This window comes from Phaenicophaeus curvirostris, chromosome 14 (assembly GCF_032191515.1).
Source record: "Phaenicophaeus curvirostris isolate KB17595 chromosome 14, BPBGC_Pcur_1.0, whole genome shotgun sequence".
NCBI lineage: Eukaryota > Metazoa > Chordata > Aves > Cuculiformes > Cuculidae > Phaenicophaeus > Phaenicophaeus curvirostris.
This window is the reverse complement of record NC_091405.1, coordinates 10,353,298-10,372,153: the sequence shown is the minus strand read 5'-3', so window position 1 is coordinate 10,372,153 and position 18,856 is coordinate 10,353,298. Positions and strand designations below refer to the sequence as shown.

Here is an 18,856-nt window from a genome sequence, read left to right as displayed (position 1 = left end):
GGACTTTTTGAGGCGGTGGGAGCTTCCCTGAGCCGGGAAAATCCCAGAAAATCCCAAGCGGGGGCGGGGCTCCTGCCGGCCCCACAGGCCGGTCCCGCGGGGCCTGACGGGAGGGGGCGGTCCCGGCGGCCACCGCGGGGGATTTAAACAGTCCCCGGGAAGCACCGCAAAGAGGTGCGGGGCGGTTTGAGCGGGCAGGGCGCAGCGAGGACCTAGAGACTAGACAGAAGACACCGAGGACCATGGTGGCCACCCGGCAGAAGATTAAAGCTGCTCCGTGTGCTGCAGCAGGCAGGGTGGATGCTGCCACCCAGACGGAGCCACAGTGGGTGCAGCAGCTCCCCAGCCTCTGGGCTGCAGGCAGTGCCCCCCTCCCACACCGGCTCGTGCCTCTGGTACTGACCCCACTTGTGAAAGCTGCGTTCGAGTGGGGGAACTCCTTCACATGGTAGAGGAGTTAAGGGAGGAAGTAAAGAGGCTGAGGACCATCAGGGAGTGTGAGAGGGAGATTGACCAGTGGAGCAGGGCCCTCTCACTAACTCAGTGGCTGCTGGAGCTGGTGTGTCCAAACACCATCCACCTGCAAACTGTGAGGTTGGGGTTACAAGAGATGGGGAATGGCAGCAAGTTCCTGCCAGATGAAAGAAACCTGCTCCCCTCACCCAGACACCAAAACCCAAGATCCCCCTGGTGAACAAGTACCAGGTGCTGCAGGTGGAATCCAACCCTGAGGATGAGGATGATGGCTCCCACAGCCTCGAATCCTTCCCTAGGCCACACCATCCTCAGAAAAAGATAAAAACATCCTCCATTAAGAAGCAGAGGAGGGTGATTGTTATAGGGGACTCCCTCTTAAAAGGAATGGAGGGACCCATTTGCAGACCGGACCCACTCCACAGAGAGGTCTGCTGCTTACTGGGGGCATCAGTGAAGGAGGTAGCTAGAAAACTTCCTTCCCTGGTCCACGAGACAGACTACTATCCTCTGATAGTCCAAACTGGTAACAATGATCTAGTAAACAAAAAGGCCAACACCATCAAGAATGACTTCAGGGCCATTGGGAAAATAATGGAGGGCTCTGGGGCACAAATAGTATTCTGCTCCATCCCAAGGCTAAATAGAGAGGAGTGGGAAGTCAGGAAGAAGAATTCGATTAATGTCTGGCTCCGAGCCTGGTGCGAGGAGAGGGGCTTTGGCTTCTTTGATCGTGGGGTGGTTCATGCACCCCCAGGCTTTCTTGCTAAGGATGGGACACGTGTCTCCTAGGGGGACTAAAGCCCTTGCTAAAAACCTAGCCAAGCTCATAAATTGAGCTTTAAACTAGATGTGAAGTGGGAGGGGGTTGAACCCAGGCTAGACAGGAACGAGCCTGGAAGTGGGGCAGTGGTGACTGGGAGAGGGTGTGCTGGTGTGGACCACCAGTACCTCACCACACAGAAAGTGGGGGAGAACATACCTGAGGGTGCTAAGGGAGATACAGGCACTCTGGAGCTAGCTACTCCAGTTACCAGGCAATTGGGAATGAACTCTGTTCCCTCTAAGAGGGCTGAAGGCTCGGCAGCTCAGCTGAAATTCATTTACACCAATGCACGCAGCATGGGGAATAAGAAGAAAGAGCTGGAAGCTGTCGTAGGACAAGGGGCCTATGATGTCATTGCCATCACAGAAACGTGGTGGGACGACTCATATAACTGGAGTGCAGCTATGGTGGGGTACAAACTCTTCAGGCGGGATAGGAAGGGTAGGAGAGGAGGCAGGGTAGCCCTCTTTGTAAGGGACACGGTTGAGATGTATTGTGGTGATGAGGAGGTTGAGTGCCTGTGGGTTAAAATCAGAGGAGCCCATAAGAAGGTAGATTTTGTGATGGGAGTCTGTTACAGACCACCCAGCCAAGGAGAAGCAGCTGATGAGCTCTTCTATAAACAGCTGGGGTTAATCTCTAGATCAATGCCTCTCGTTCTTGTGGGAGATTTCAATCTTCCTGATATCTGCTGGAAGTACAATAGAGCAGAAAGGAAGCAGTCTAGGAGGTTCCTGGAGTGCGTGGAAGACAACTTCCTTGCACAGCTGGTGAATGAACCAACAAGGCAGGGTGCCCTCCTGGACCTGTTGTTTGTGAACAGAGAAGGCCTTGTTGGGGATGTGGCAGTAGGTGGATGCCTAGGACAAAGTGATCATGAGATGATAGGGTTTTCTGTTCTAGGTGTTTTAGTGTGCAGTTTCATGTCAGCTTAACCAGATTAAATGCAGTCACACAATTACATGTGCACTGGCTTTTGCAGAGCTACTTGATGACTTGATTCAGGGAGCAGATGTGACTGGAAGAAGAGCAGAAAAAAAATGATTGGTTTCCAAGTAGGTCAATACCTGAGGAGAGGTGAATTGTCACAATACTTCAAGCAAGGGTGCAGTGAAATCAGTCCCATACTTTCTAGTACACTTCTCATAATATCCTTCTTGACTCCAAACAGTCTGGCCTCTGGAGTCACGTTTGGCTCTAAACAGATCCTGGCTTCATATCTGAACAAACTGATAGGCCTTCTTCCAGAGATCCTGAATTTCAGAAGGAAACTAACTGGCTGTTCAGACACTAGTGCTGGCAAAGTGCTTCTTAAATAACTTAGGAAGATTTCCAGTGTCATGGAAGATGCACACTTTTTTACTCAATATGTGGTAAAATACTTTTAATAAACACACATTCGCAAGGAAAGTGCTCATAAAAAGAAAGTTTCTGTGCTAGATAGTCTCACAAAAGAGTTTGTCATATTTTTTTTCCAGTTAATGGATGCCTACTGCAGTCACACTCCTTAGTGACAGGAGAACTGGATATATTTGAGCCAATAAAATCATTCTAATTTGCATTTTCATAGCCCACCCTTCACTATTCCAAGTGTGACTTTCAGTTTTAGGACAGAGCTATGTGGTAAATGGATATGTAGGCCCTTTAAAAGAATATTTATCATCCTTGAAGAATCTTGGTGCCAAATCTTAATAGCATTTCTTACAAAAATGACTCGAATTCACTATAAGATTCCAAGGTAGAGCTGTAGATATTGTGAGTACACTTTCTGAACCCGTCTCCTGATAAAAAGAAGAGAGGTTGAAGCCTAAACCCATTTTCCCTCCAAAATGAAAATATTGAATAGAAAATTCCCAAATTGTAGTGCTCTAAAAAGCAAATTAATGCATAACAACTTTGTTTTATTTAATTTAGTCACTTTTAGAGATAAATAATTCAACATACCTTTATGCAATATTAAAATACCTTTGTTAATTATGCCAATCAGAAGATAAGTTATTCAGGCTTTTGAGGTTTTTTTTTCTGTTCCAATTGATGTTAAAAAATACAGAAGACAAGGAAAACTCCATGTCCAGTCTCTATGTGATTTGATGAAACAATTGCCTTGGGACCTACTGACACTCTAATTGGAGTCTGCATAATGCAGAATCAGAACCTTACTTAAAGCAGTGCTCTTCTGTTTTAAGTATCCCTCTGTTAATTTCATTTAAATAACTCATTTAAATCTTTGTAAAAAAAAAATACTAAAATCAATGAATGCTTATTACTGACTTCAGTGAAGGCAGGATCTCATCATCTCTCTGCAAATCACTCGACTGTATGCTCCTTATTGCTTGGGTTTTTTTTTTCTGATGGCTTGCTCTCTATGCATTTTTGTGGGCCTAGTATTGCAGCACCTGAAGATGGAAAGGGTTTTAAGATTCTAAGGTCTTGATCTGCATGATAAAAATATTATGTCATGTGCAGTTTCATTCAGTGTTGGCAGTTCTTTTCATTCTGCTTACTTTTTTCCTTCTTGGTTTTCAGCTTTTAGGATCACGGTATTTTATATGAAAATATGAAGATTTCATATGCAAAATGAAAGTTTCTAGTTTTCGTACTTGTAGAGAAAAGCTCAGAAACAAAAATTTTCAATACTTCCTTTGAAGTAAATGAGTCACAGGAACTCCAAAACTGTAATTCCAAAGAAACCTCAACAAAAACTCCAAACAAAAAAACCACAAACAAACCCCAAACCTCATTCCTTAGGAAGATGTCTCCCAATTTTTTGACTTCTGGGATTATTTGTACTATTAAAAATTTGTGTTATCTCTATTTTAGCTATTATTTTGTGAAATTTTATGCTGGTGTATTTGCATATCAGATTACTCTCTTGAAGTCGAAGGTAGAATACTGCCCTGTGAAATGAAGGGTTTTTTTGCATTTATTGTGTGTAAAATTCTTGTCTAGGCCGATGATTTTCACACGTGTTGCTTATACCTTCCTATTTAAAGAAAGACTTACACAAGGATGAATTTCACACCACAAGAATGCTTGTATTTTTGTGATTACAAAGTTCATCTTGTACAGGTAGGGGTAATGGAAATATGGGAGTATTTGCAGTAAAAGGTGAGAAAATTAATTTCCAGGGTCACTATACAGCCAACCAAACCGTTGCTTCATGTGATGAAACTGAGTAAATCAAAACCATGTAAAGAAGTTGAAATTCTGTGGAAGGTAATTTCAGAACCAAACTTTCAGTCGTCAACAGAAGAGGTAGAAAACCCCTGGATTTTGAGATGTGGTAATCGTAGAATCATAGAATAGTTTGGGACAGAAGGGACCTTAAAGATCATCTAGTTTCAACCCCCCTGCCATGGGCAGGGACACCTCCCACTGGATCAGGCTGCCCGAGGTCCATCTGACCTGGCCTTGAACACCTCCAGGGATGGGGCAGCCACAGCTGCCCTTGGCAAGCTGGGCCAGGGCCTCACCACCCTCATGGTGAAGAAATTCTTTCTTATGTTTAGTCCTAAATCTGCCTCTCTCCAGTTTATTCCCATTGCCTCTAGTCCTGTTACAACAAACCTTTGTGAACAGTTCCTCTCCAGTTTTCTTGTAGCCCCCTTTAGGTACTGGAAGGCCGTTATAAGGTCCCTTGGAACTGCTCTTCTTCAGGCTGAACAACCCCAATTCTCTCAACCTGTCTTCCTGTGGGAAGTGCTCCAGCCCTCTGATCATCTTTGTTAGGGGTTTTATTAATTTCCTCTGCAGTATGGTATAAAACTGCTATCCTCTTTTGCTCTTCAATCTATATTCTATGTGAGTAGTTTTCAGTGTAAATGTTGAGGTCATTCAAGGTCACCAGTATGTGTGTGCTGTTTTATTAATGAAAAACAAAGGTGTTTCATAGGCTTGAAGCATCAGAAGTACAGTTCTAGCCCAGTGATCAAAGTTGCACACAAGTTATCTGAACTAGTGACACTTTGGTATAGTGACTGGCAATAAATTCAGAAAGAAAAATTATCAGGATATGAAAAATGAGTCTTCACTCAGTCTGTTTCTGAAAAGCAGTAGGTTATGGAAAAATTAGATTTTGCTTGTTAGTGAATATAGGATCTGTAGATCTGAGTAGTCATGACTCCCCAATTTTCTTTTCAAACTTAGACCCCTTCGGGTTTTCATGAGCAACTATTTGCTGCATAATTGTCATATTCTTTCAGGATTGAGTCTTCTTGTAGGAGTGAGTTAAGGATCCTTTTGCGCTAATAGCCCAGTACTTACTTGATTAGATATATGAACAATATGTATATATTCTGAATTCTAAATATAACATTTAAATATTATTTTCAGTGTATTTAGTTGAAGCTTTTAGGCAGCTACCAGCCCTTAAAACCTTTTATTATGTATATTAAAAAATTGAAATCCTCATGGTGCTTAAATTCAGAATGTATTCTACTTTGAATAATATTCTTTTTGCCTTCTACATATGCTTATATGGCTTATTTTTTCAAGGTATTTTTAAAGACTTTTTCTCATCAAAGTGAAGAACCTCAACAGAAATTATTTTAATGAGATAGACATTTAGTTTAACAGAAGAAGCTTCTTCATGAGAAAAATAAATTAAAAGAATAATTGGGCTTTTAAAAGATAATTAATTAAAAACTGTGTGGTGACAAATTTAACATCTTGTCTGATGTCTTGAGAAAAAGAAAGTGCCTGGAATTGCACAAGTAGAATAAAATGTTCCATTTCACAGCACGGCTGAGCCCGAGTCTTGTAATTATTTCAGAGGGAGTAAAGGTCATTTTCTATTTGCTACATCTGTATTATGTGAGTCTTCTGTACCAGGCTTACAGAATTTAACTCATGACCTATTTAGATTGCTCAGATTTCAAAGTCAACTTATGCTGTCAGAAATCTGATAAAGTAGACATATTCCCTTCTCTAAGTACTAACATAAATGATGTCCAAAGCAGGCTTTTTATTTATAGCTCTGTAAGACAAGAGTTTCAACTTTCAGATGCCAGTAGCTGGGAGATAAGAATATGATTTGTCTCTTACTTGCTGTGTTACTCCTTTAGGAAGAGAGTTGTTTGTAGTTAAATTTTGGTGTATATTGCTTGGGCTGTTTTTCCTGATGTGGACTTGTTATATAACTTCAGTTGTTGCTTGCGTCTTGAGATTGGTAGAATGTTTTCTGCTGTGACTGCATTTTTTATGCATATTCATTCAGTAACAGTATGAGTCAGAAAGGTACTTTAAAAATGCACCTGGGCATACAGAAAATGTGTATAGAAAATGCTTGTTTCTTTCTGAGCATATGACCATTTAAATGCATTTCAGGCTATTTTTTTTTAAACAGTGATCAGATTTTAGAAAATTTTGAGGGCAGGTTCTGAATATGTCAGCTCACATATGCAGATGTCTCATACAAGAAGGTAGAAGGGGTTATGTCCAATTCTCCACCTCTATAGAGTTCAGAATCTTCAATAAATTCAATATATCAATGTCAATAATTGCATGAGGGGTTAGGGACTGTGTATTTAGCCTTTGTAAGAAAGGCAGGAGTTATTTTGATATATAGAAGTGCATAGTAGTCAAGGGTATTGTGCCTTGCTTGGTGCATTACTTTAAGACTTTCTATTCTTTTTTGGTTAATCCTTTAAAGGGACAAACATATAGCAGGTCAGGATGGGAGGCAAAGGTGTCCATCTGCTACATTTGAATACTGCCAGCTTAATTGTCATGAAATAGTCTGGCTGTTTCTCAGAGTCTGTTAGCACTTCTAGCCAAGCTTTTATAGCAAATGTCAGTGACATGAAACAAATGATCTAGAAGTTGGTTTCAATAAGAACTGATGCAGGGCAGGTGGGGCATTGCTGTGCTTGTTTATAAATGTGGTCACATAAAACTTATAGTGAATGTTAAGTGTGTGAGGTGACGGAGCAGATAACTTACTGCTCTGGTTTAGTGAATAGATTGAGTGTTAGTTAAGTGGGAAATGCAGTTTTGAAAATGCGGTTGTACGTGTGTAGGTTGAAAAATACAGATTTAGCTTTTCCTACATTTGAACTTGTCTCCTTTTGCCTCTCTCTAACCTTTTAAACATTTTAGTAATTTGTACTTGCTGTCTGTTTCTCGGACGTTCTTATTCCTATGGTCTCATTTGCTGGTTGGAATAGACTTTCATATTGTTGTTTCTATTTAGGGGTAGAACACAAAGCTTCAGAGACTGAGATTAGCATTGTATCTCTTTCCAAACAATTTTATTTTGCTTCTGAGCTTCCTGCTTTGCTAAGGTGTTCCTATGGTATTGGGGAACTTTGACCATGCATGGACAGTGACATGAACTGTACTCAACTTTTAACCTTCAGATCCACCTCCACTATGATGCACACATTTTACTTTCACTCTTCCCTTGGTGTAAACAAGCTTTTGACTACACAGAAAATGGAAAAACTGTGGCCCAGAGAGGAAGAGAAAAATCAAGTTGACAGTTTACATTAGTTAGCAAAGTTCTTTTATAAAGGACACATCTGTGATCTGAAACTTCGCCCTTCAATAAAGGATTTCTTCTGTAATTCAGTGATCAACTTTGTGAAACTCGGTTTGCAAACTGTAATTTATCAATTTACTGCTTATTTTAAGCATATATTTAAACTTAGCTGTAGTCATCAGTGATTTTAGGAGAAATATTACGTTTGATAATCTGAACCGAACCTTGAAAGCCACTATTTTGTAATTTCTATGCCAGCCCACATATATAAACCCAGAAACCTTTAAATAAAATATTTGTCTACCAGGATTTGAAGGGGAAGTGTGATGTGATGGGTATTTTGTTTTATGAGCACAGAGCCTAAAGCTGGTATGATCCACTGAAGCCATTGTGATAGATGAAGGAGTGGATGTTAAAAGTGTTTCCCCTTTTTCCTCAGGTTCTGCTGCTTGCACGTGCAGAAGATTTAGAATGTGTCCCTGGATTCCAGCAGAAGGTTTTTTATATTGAGCAGCCATTTGAATTCACAGAGGAACAGCCAGTCCTGAACTGTATGTTACTTTCATATATTATTATTGTACAAAAATCAGAATTGCTTGTGTTCATATCACTCCTGCAATCTATCAAAAACTTCTTTGTTTTTAATATCGCTGTGATTCTGCCTGGGTTCTCTTGTGTTAATCCTACATCTTCCATGTATCACAGAGAGTAAAACACTCTGTAAAAACCAAAATATATAGAATCATTTAGGACAACACTAATAGCGTGAAGACTTATAATCATATGATTATTAAAAGAAAATTTATTCTGAATTTATTTATAGTTTTTCCTATAATCTTGGAAATTGGGGCTTTCCTATTAACATCTCACTGTTAATTCATCTCTGCAACTCAGATATAGAAGTTTATATCCTAGCAGTTTCATTCAAAGCTGGTGCCTGAGCCTTTACATGAAATTCAGAGGAGGCTGGATGGAGAATGTAGTCATCAGTCACATGTGCATACAACTGGGATATGTGTTGGCAATGACCACATGTCACATTATAAAATCAAATCTGGCACCATATATTCAAAACATTAAATAAAAAGAAATGTGACTATCTTTTAGTCCTGGTTCACTCAAATGCTTTAGTCCCTAAGTGTTACAACTTGTTCATTCATTTCTGTGGCTTTAGGACTTCAGGACTGTCAAACTAAGATAGCACCTTATCCAATGGTCAATGATTCTGAAGATTTAAAGACAGTAAGCACCAGAAATTTCATAACTTCCAAACATGACAGCATTCTTATGTGGTACATACTGCTAATAGTTTCTTTGTCATGCTTGGTTGCTTATAGTTGAACAAGAAATTCTGGGTATGAAGCACGAGACAGTAGTGCTTGACATCTACGTACGATATCTAGATGCTACAGTGTGGTATATAGTGAAAGCTTGGTGAAACTAAGAAATGCAAAGCAATATTACTTATTAAATGCACACATTTCACATCTCAGTTCCTTGCAGATACTATTATTATAAATTGATATATTATCACTGTTATGCAGGTTTGGATGAAGGTGTATTATCTGTGCACACTCATTCTTAAAATAACACTTATATTTCAAAATGAAATGTCAGAATTAATTGCTAGTGTCTATTGATATGACTCCCTAGTTTAAGTCATTCAGCCTTTAATTGGAGCAAACTTTTAGGATAACGCTTTCAGTCTTAAGTGTTTTGGTAAGCTACTTAGTCTGAGTTGCATTTTCAGAGGAAACGTGGATCATGAGTAGTAATGCTGTTCAGAGATGAGATGAATATTCAGTTTAAAAGAGATCTCAGGCTTCTAATTTCTTTGAGCAATTTTGTTTTTAGAATAAGAGTTTAACCATGCAGGAATGATGTCTTTTAAAAGTAGAAATTTATACAACATGGGAAGTATAATAGATTTAATAAGCGTGCAACGTTGAAAAAACTATGTAACAAATAGCAATACTAACAGCTAATGTTGAATTGAACGAAAAGAACCTTTGTTGTATTCTATGGCTGCTTCTGGATTTTGAGGCTGTAGTGTGGCTGGCCAGATCTCCTACTGATTTGTGTTTGTCCTCCCGAATGCCTAAAGGTTGAGTTGGTTAAACCAAAACTGACTGGTCTGCTCCATGCTGACCCAGTAAATTACACTGATGTGAAACTAGCACAGTAATTAAGATGCCATCATTAATGTGAGGAAGAAGGGCGAACAGGAGGAGACTTCAAAATGCCTAGAAACAATCTTCAGAATTAAATTATTTTAATAAGCAAACACTAAATTGGCTTAATGTGTAATGTTTGACAAAGGCAGGCTGTTGATGCATGATCCTAGTTAATTCAGTCACTCAGAAACAGTATGTCCTTCATGCAGCAACGTTAAACCTCTGCACAGTTTCTCCATTTTAGCTGTCAATAAAATTGATATTTTTAATTGTCTGTTTGAATACACTTTGCATACTCTTACATCTTTTTGTACCCATTACCCAACAGTGGTGTAATTTAGCAGTTGCATTACAATATGAGGCTTACTATTGTTATGTAAATTAATAGAGTGAATATGCAAAACAGGCCTATAGCAGTGATTGCTTTTGTAGTCCTTTAAGCCAAGGAGCTCCTTAATTCTTTTCTGAAATGCAGTGAAACAATCATTTTCTTTTCATTGTTAGCAGCTCCCTTGTAATTAAATGTAGGTTGTGGCTGGTTCTTATGTATTTATTACTTCTAACTATGTCTATGTTAATCATATTTTTACATTTACGTAAAATCCTGTATGACCAACTTTGTGGCTTTCTATGTTGGGTAACTGTAGCAGTGGACTTGGGTAAACGAACAGATGTGATCTATCTAGACTTCTGTAAAGCCTTTGAGGGGGTCCCCAGCAACATCCTTCTCTCTAAATTGGAGAGATGGATTTGATGGGTGGACTACTTGGTGGATAACAAACTGATTGGATGGTCGTATTCAAAGAGTAGTGGTCAATGGCTCCAAATCCAGATGGAGATCCATGACAAGTAGTGTCCCTCAGGGCTCTGTACTGGGACTGATGCTGTTTAATATCTTCGTCGATGATATTGACAGCAAGATCGAGTGCACCATCAGGAAGTTTGTGGATGACACCAAGCTCAATGGTGTAGTTGCCACACTGGAAGGACAGGATGTCATTCAGAGGGACCTGGACAGGCTGGAGAAGTGGGGCTGTGCGAACCTCATGAGGTTCAACAAGGACAAGTGCAAGGTCCTATGCCTGGGTTGGGGCATAGTCCTTCTCTAGCAGAGAAGGACTTGGGGGTGCTGGTTGATGAAAAGCTCAACATGAGCCAGCACTGTGCGCTCGCAGCCCAGAAGGCCAACTGTATCCTGGGCTGTGCACTTGAAATATTGAAGCAATTAACTTAAAGGCATTAGGTGATGTGTTGTGCATACTAAACTGGGGAATACACTGCCAGTGATTTAAATGTCAAAACAGAGGAAGTTTTTGACCCGTATTTGAAATGCTTTAGTTTGAATGCTAATTAATGGCTGACCTCTTATGTCTCTTACCTGGAAGACTGCAAGTTTCAGAGCTTGGGCAGCTTTAAGATCAGGGCTTTGTCTGTCAGTATTTGCGCACTTTTTTATTCTGTGGATTTTAACAAACGCTTTTCTGTTTAACCATATTGAAAATCTTTATTTACTCATATGATGGAAAATATATTAGTCTGTTTATCATTAATGCTTAAAGGCAGTTCTGTTGTTGATCAAAGCTGGAACTTCCAATATGATTTCTTTGTTCAGCCGAATAATGCCTCTTCAAAGATCAGAGACCATTCGCACTATTATATCGTGTGTGTACATGGATCACAGTGCCATTCATCCTTGCATCAAAATATTTCCTATTGCTTCTCAGGCAATGTCATGTGAGACTTGTGATTTATCACATATGCTCTTACCACCCATTACCACAAAATTTCACTGTACAAGTGGCCTCTTTCTGTGACTGTTTCATGCTATCAGTATTACTACTGTTCCTTTCTTTTACTTGGATCCAAACAGCGTGTGTTACCATGCACACTTGATTAATCTCCTTCTGCTTCACTTTTTGCAGCTTGTACAGAGACAGTATAGCAGGCTAATTCATTATACTGAATATGCCAAACCCTTTATGGAGTTTTAATATGTTGCTTATACACTGATGTTAACTATTCATACTGAATACTACAGATTTTATATAACTGGAACTACATGTAGTAGTTGTAGCTTGTGAATAAACGTGTTCATATGAGGTAAGATTTTTTGCTTAGCAATTTCTTGTAGGGAAAACTGTCTGGACTTCTGGTTAATAGCTAGATAATTACTTTTTTTACACCTGCACAGGTGTATGTATCTGTAGTGCATTCATGTTGAAACATAGCTGTGGCTTTTCAAAATAAAGAAATCTAACGCATTTTGAATTCTACAAAAATCTTAAAATTACTTTCATTTCACATAAATCACACTATGTTAAGAAAAGTAATTCTTCAGAAGATGTTGAAAAATGACTCGATTCCTCTGTTGGGTACATAGTACCACTTTCTACAGTAATTCATCTGTCAACTTTTCTACCCAGCTAGTGGAATGTTTTTTATAATCCAAAATATATCTTAATGTTCATGTAGCATGTATTGAACTTGAATACCAAAGCTTCAGTTCTGGCACCTGGGTACGTGATTAAGACCAGGCATGTGAGACTCGTGTCATACAGACAGAAATGTTGCTCAGGATTCGAAATCAGACACTAGGGATATCTTTTAATCCTATCAATTCCTGTTAAATGGCTATAGGAAGTCAAACTCACATTACCAAAATTATAAGAAATATCTGGGGTTATGCCAAATGATTACAAAATTGTGGATGTAATTTTTAAAGTGGGAGACTGGGAATTTTACAACATGTTCATGGAGGCAGAGTGAGGAGGATCTTTGAACCAAAATAACCTTTTGCTCTTAAATAGCTCAGGCATTGCTCTTTAATTAAAGTTTGATGTCTAACTCTTACACTGGGGGAGAAGGTTGTCTGCATGTGTTTTGCAAATGTGTATTGTGACCAAGTAATTCAGAACATCTCAGATGTGAAGCATAACACAATATCACATCATGTATCATCTGTTAAACTGCTTTCAAATGTGACTAAAGCAAAACAAAGCAGGAAAAAATATGTTTGCTGAGTGCCAGGTGGTCAGACAGTTGCCTTTCAAACAGTGCATGTCAGCTTGTTAACAGGACTTGGGAGGAAATGAGTGTAAAATAGATTGATTTTTATAAGTATACATTTAATTAAACTAGTCTTTGAAAAGGTAGGACACTAGACTGAACAATGTGAAAGAATTAATTATTTAATCTCTGAAAAACAGCTTCAGGGCTAAGTCAGCTTTTGTAGAGTTGAGGAAGAAGGCTATATGTGCTGGTGAAATCCCTTTTGTAATTATAAATTCAAGGTGGAGGAAGTGAGTATCTAAACTCAAAGTATCTTGTCTGCATTGTTGAGAATAAAGCCATGCAATGCCGTTTTTTAAAAAAAAAAAATAGAGAAGCACCTTTGCAGTGACAGCAAATGCTCCGTTAATGGCTTGGTCTGGATTTTGGAAGGGAAAAGTAGCAGATTACGTGGTTTGAGATTTGATTTGCTTCTGGAGAGTTCCCAAGAACCATGTTTCACATATAATAGTTTTCTGAAATGCAGCTAGACCGTCGGTTAGTTGGAGCATACCAGCTGTTCTTTTGATAATCTAAATGACCAACTGTTCAGTGTTAGCAGGATGGGTCTTCTGCAGTGCAAACCTCTTAGTGCAGTGCAAACCTGATATTAATAATATCCCGAGGTGCTTCAATGGAAGACTCCTCTGTTCATTTCCAGTTGCTAATTCCAAAACAAAAATCAGACTAAACTATTACTTCCTAGCAGATTAGTAATGCAGGCCAAGAGGCAGCCTCATTCTCTGCGGATGTATAAACATTTTAGAAGGCCAAAATCTGTCTTTCAGGAAAATGTAGGTAGCTTGGACAGATTCAGCAAGCAAGTAGTCTAATGCTGATTGCTTATGGTTGAAAAAATTCAACAGGGTCGTCTTCCTGAGGAAATGTAGGGGAGGGGACCATAACCTCTGGTTGTAATTTAGAGCTGGGGTTGTGCTGACAGTCTACAGCATCAGCCTAGCTTTTTCAGGAGGAAGCTGATGTTGATATCTGGAAAACACATGCAGTACAAACTACTGCATGCAGAGATGTTAATGCATTTCTGTAGTACATAGCTTTGTATTTTCACAGGCCGTATTTCTGACAGAACTTTTAATTTGAGGATCTTAGGAAAGCACCATTCAAAAGAATCATGGCTAGCTAACCTTTTCCATTACATTTCAAAGTGTGGTGTGGACATTTAGCAAGAATTAATGGGAGTATGTGAGGTTAAATCTTCCTTTAAACACAGAATCTCATTTAAGTTAATGATATCTTAAAGCAAGCAAGTATTCTTGAAAATAATTGTAGATGTAGTTCACAATTAATTCTTGGCTTTTAGGATTTCTCTCTTCTAATCCAAATCAAATTATAACTTTTCAAATGTAATTATTCTCATGCTTCAACTCACAGTTTTTCTTTCCTTTTTCTTATTTAAAGCAGTCTTTCCTGGACAGAACAATCTGTCTGCATGTATCAGCTATTGTCTGCTTTAATGGACACATCTCATTTTTACATAGGTTGCTTGTGGCATGTGATCTCTCAGTCTTGCCTTGAGAATAAGTAACACTGGCAGTAAACTCATGAAGTACTTCAGAAATTTATTAGATTGAGTGATTTTCTCTAGCTGGAGGCTAGTGTTCCTGATTTTTGTCTTATGTCTCTGTTCAGCTTACCCATCTGCACTCTTTCCTTTAGAGAAGGCGAAGAAAAAGTAACTTTTTATGGAGTGAGCCTGAAAATCCTGGTCATTTTGGAATGACTTTGTGCACATTTGTATGCCTTGTACATACTGCTGCTTCTTGAACAAACAAGTGAAGCTGTAGATTTTGGAGTGTGTGTCATGTTCTGTGATGTGAATATTAACTAAAGTGTTTGTGGCTTTTGTTTTTTTTAATCTCTGAAAAAACAGTCAATCTTGGTGGTGACTAGTAGGATTTTCTGTAATTGGAAATAGGTTAAAAAAGGCCTGCCTGACCTTTAACAAAAATATGAGGTATATTTACCAAAGAAATCTTTTCAAACAAGGTGAAAATAAAATTGAGAGCCTTGGGAAGGTCTAAAAGAAGATTTCTATAGCTGTCTAGGATGTTGCTTTCTAGACAGGAGCTACAATTCCAGTACTAGCTTTGATTTTTGTTTCCTTTCTTTATAAAGAAAGATAGATTGATGCAACCTTCTCTGTCTCAGCTGTGGAAAGAACTGAAGCAGAACTGAGGGGCCTTTTAAAGAAAGCAGCAAAACGAAGGCAATAGTAGAGCAGATTACAGGTAGCTGATAGCACAAAACAAATTCAACACTGAAGTTGTAGCTAGCATTGATATATCTTTGATGCTTTTGAAGCACTTGCCTACATGTACCAGAACTTAGATGCAAGTTGGACTGAAGGAAATTATAATCTAATTGATACATGGGACCATTCTGCAGCTGGTGATTCAGGTTTATTTTATTGAAGAATAAATTACCAACACCCTTATCAACAGTGGTGTGAACACTTTGGCCAGACCTAGCTTTATGTGTAAACTGAGTTGTCCTATCTTGCAACTTTTATCAAAATAAAACCTACTGGAAAGTAGGTTGTAGAAATGGGTGCATTTTTTATATTTATATTGTATTACTAGATTATAATTTATTTTCTCTGCTAACCCTAAGAAACACTGTGTAGATGCATTCAGGCATCAGGGTTTTTATTTACCTTCCTTTGTGTGGCAGTCAATTAGCAGGAACAGAGGATGTGCTCTGGTTTGCTAGAAAACCAAATTGCCTGGTTACAAGTAGGACTCCTGCAGAGTTTATTTAGCTGGAATTTTAATTACAGTGCTAGCTCTGAACTCCTACAATAAAACAGTGGGGAGACCAGTATAATTTGACCTTTATAAAGCATTAACACCAACATATAGAAAAACATAACTTCAACTTTAAAGAATAAATACAGTGGGAGGCAGAATTCAAGGAATTATGAAAATTAAGTGTGCATGTATTTCTTTTTCAAAAGTAAAAATATTAAAGATACACTAGACTGTGGACAGCAAAGTGATGCTGGTGTGTTTGGTTCCCTGTAACCATCTTCTGGTCCTCACAAAAAAATGCTGCACAGGTGGCAGAAGCATTTCTGCATGGTTTTGTCATGTTGCAAGGAAAGTAATCCTGCTGTGAGGCTTAGAATAAAGGATACCATACAAACCACATGGGGAATGTTGATTGATTAGAGTCTGTTTTCTCAGGGGAGTCAGTTCAGGAAGCTTTAGGTGCCCACTCATTCCCTCTGAATCTCTTCTTCTCACTCTTCTGTCTTCTCTCCCCTGCTGTGTTCCCTGGAGGAGGAAGCATTCATGACAGTCAACTGTTGTGGATTGTTCCCAGGGCTAAGTGCTCCTTTGTTCTGCCCAGTGTCATAAAAGAATGAGGTGGGGCTGAAAAAGGGGAACGGAGTAGGGCAGTGTTGCCTGAGTTGCAAGAGAATGTCAATGCAACAGCACCATCGGAACATGAAATGAGTAACAGTACTGGTTCCCAGCTGCATACAGCACTGTAAACATTCACAATTACAAACACATTTTGGGTTAAATCTGGCTAAAATATTGAGATATTTTGTAGCAGCTCTGAGTGTTTTGTAGTTCTGCCTTCATGGAAAGGTCATAAATAGTGTACTCCAGGTCTACCATTGAGTTGAATATCATTCAAAGCATTCAAAACAAATTCAGACTGAATTGAAGCTGTAAACATAAGGGTCCTTTAAATTAATTGATTTTTATGTCCCATAATAAAAATAAAATTTGAAGATGTTTGAATGCTGGGTTATAAGTTGCCTCTATGTGACCTAAAACATTTCTTTTTTCATGGCTTATGTCACCTTTATTTTGCAGTTTGTTTGCGAGGTGAAGCACTAACTGCCTAAATCCATTTTTCTTTAATTATACTCCTGATGTTATATTTCACAACACATTATGTTCTAGGTAGCGGTGTTAGTAAGGTGCACCTCCTTCTGCGGTGTTTAAGGTTATAATGCAGATATACTGGGGAAGAGATAAAGAGTAAAAGTGTGTATCAGTTTCTGGGAACTCTCACAATCTAATGGTTTGCAGGCCCCTTTAAGGTTCAAAGTTGTCTTGGAGAGCTGCCACTCATGGAGTGTCTATGTTGCTGTGCGGAGCAGCATGATTCCTATAATTGCTCTGTTTGCACTCAAGGAAAGGCGTCCTCTGCTGTCTTGGTCCTTGAGGAAGGAGCAGAATGGCTCTTCTCTTTCTGTATGCAATGCTTGGCTACATCCCTATTAACCAAAGAGTTTTCTTAGACCTGAAAGCTTAGGCAGGCCTGATAGAATCATAAAAGGAGTTCTTTGCTTCCTCTGTGTGAGTTTGTGTTCAAACACAATGTTGGATGCAAACAAAAACCGTGGAGGACAGGAAAGCAGCTATTAAGTATTATGGTCAGAGAGCTTCCTAGGGATCTGTTGTGGCTGAAGGAGAGGCCATGAACTCAGTTGTCTGAAAAATCTGTGTTTGGTTGACTAAATACTAACGCTTTGGGAGTTTTTTTTGTGTTTTTCTTTGGTTTTAACCTTGTTTTTTCTAGCCAAAACTGGTATTCAGTCTGACTTGTATTTTTGGACAAACAACTCAATTTTGACACAGAAGAAAATAGGAAACGGTGATTTTTACAATAATTTTCTAGAGAAATGAAAGCAGCATTGTGGGAGTTGTACAGTGTAATTTGCGACCAAAGAGCTTGTTTCATTTAGATTTTTAAAAGTTAGGTTTGTGACACAGGAAATAGTCTAAAATTATCTTTAATAACAGAGTGGATCAGTTCAGTCTTCTGATTAATAAGAAAATGCAGTGCTCCAAATGTTCTTTAAGATTTGGTGTTTCTTCTGAGAAATGTCAGATCTTATGCAGGTAGGCAGAAGCTTTTTGGCATAATAGAATAGCGGCTTCTGTCGACTGTAAATCAAAATAAGAAACTTTATTAAAAAAGATATTATTACTTCTGGCACTCTACTTTTATTCTTTGAGACACTGTCTTTAATAGCTTCTCCAATAATGTTCAAAGAAACTGAAATATAGAAGCTTTAACACTTACATAATAAATCTATTAATCTTAATGCTTCTGGAAATATGTTTTTATAAGTCAGCATCATTTCCCAGAATTGTATGATACTAACTACAGTTAGCACTGATAATTAATTGAAATGAAATTACCTCTACGATGAATGAGTGCTGGACACATTTAACTTAACTCTTTCTGGCACCATGGTTATGCTTTAGATTCTGATTTGGCAAGGTATTTAAGCAGCACCTTAGTTTAAGTTCCCTCGGCACTGTATATGGAAATTTGACTTTGCTCCTGTGTACCATATACCTAAAATCTCTTGGCTTCAGGACAAGTTTTTGCTTAGGAAAAGTATTTGCCCTTTGGGAAGGGGTTGGCAATAACAGAACTGTAAGGTGACTGTGATTCCTATGCGGCCATGCAAAAGGAAAGCCATACAGACTTCCCAGAACATGTTTTCTGTGCTGAAACAGATGATTCTGAGTGATTATGCTCAGAACATTTACATGAGGATTAAATAAGTGATTCCATAGCCTGGTAGTTTGCTTATTTCCATATGAGTGAAGGTTGTTGTTTTGGTCCCTGCTCATCTGAGTGCTTATACTTTTTTTATGCTTTTTTAAAAGAAAAAGTACAATTAAAACCATAAGAATCATTAGTGATTCTAGAATAAGTGTTTTTTATAGGTATTTTAATAAGTATTCAGAGAGCTGGAACCTGCTTGCAATGGGTGCAGGAGAATATTTGGATAAAATACTTTCAAAGTATTTAGAACCATTTAAACATCAGTTTCAGCAGGAAGCAAAGGAAAAAAAGTACCTT

At 38.7% G+C, this 18,856-nt stretch overlaps 1 protein-coding gene across 2 annotated transcripts in view; it reads left to right on the top strand.

Moving 5' to 3' along the window:
* CDH13 (cadherin 13) overlaps nucleotides 1-18,856 on the top strand; it is a 447,506-nt gene that overhangs the window by 82,989 nt on the left and 345,661 nt on the right. For both annotated transcript variants that reach the window (XM_069868789.1, XM_069868788.1), the window contains exon 2: nucleotides 8,218-8,329. In XM_069868789.1, coding sequence (XP_069724890.1) covers nucleotides 8,218-8,329 — 112 coding nt within the window. The remainder of the gene's footprint in view (nucleotides 1-8,217; nucleotides 8,330-18,856) is intronic.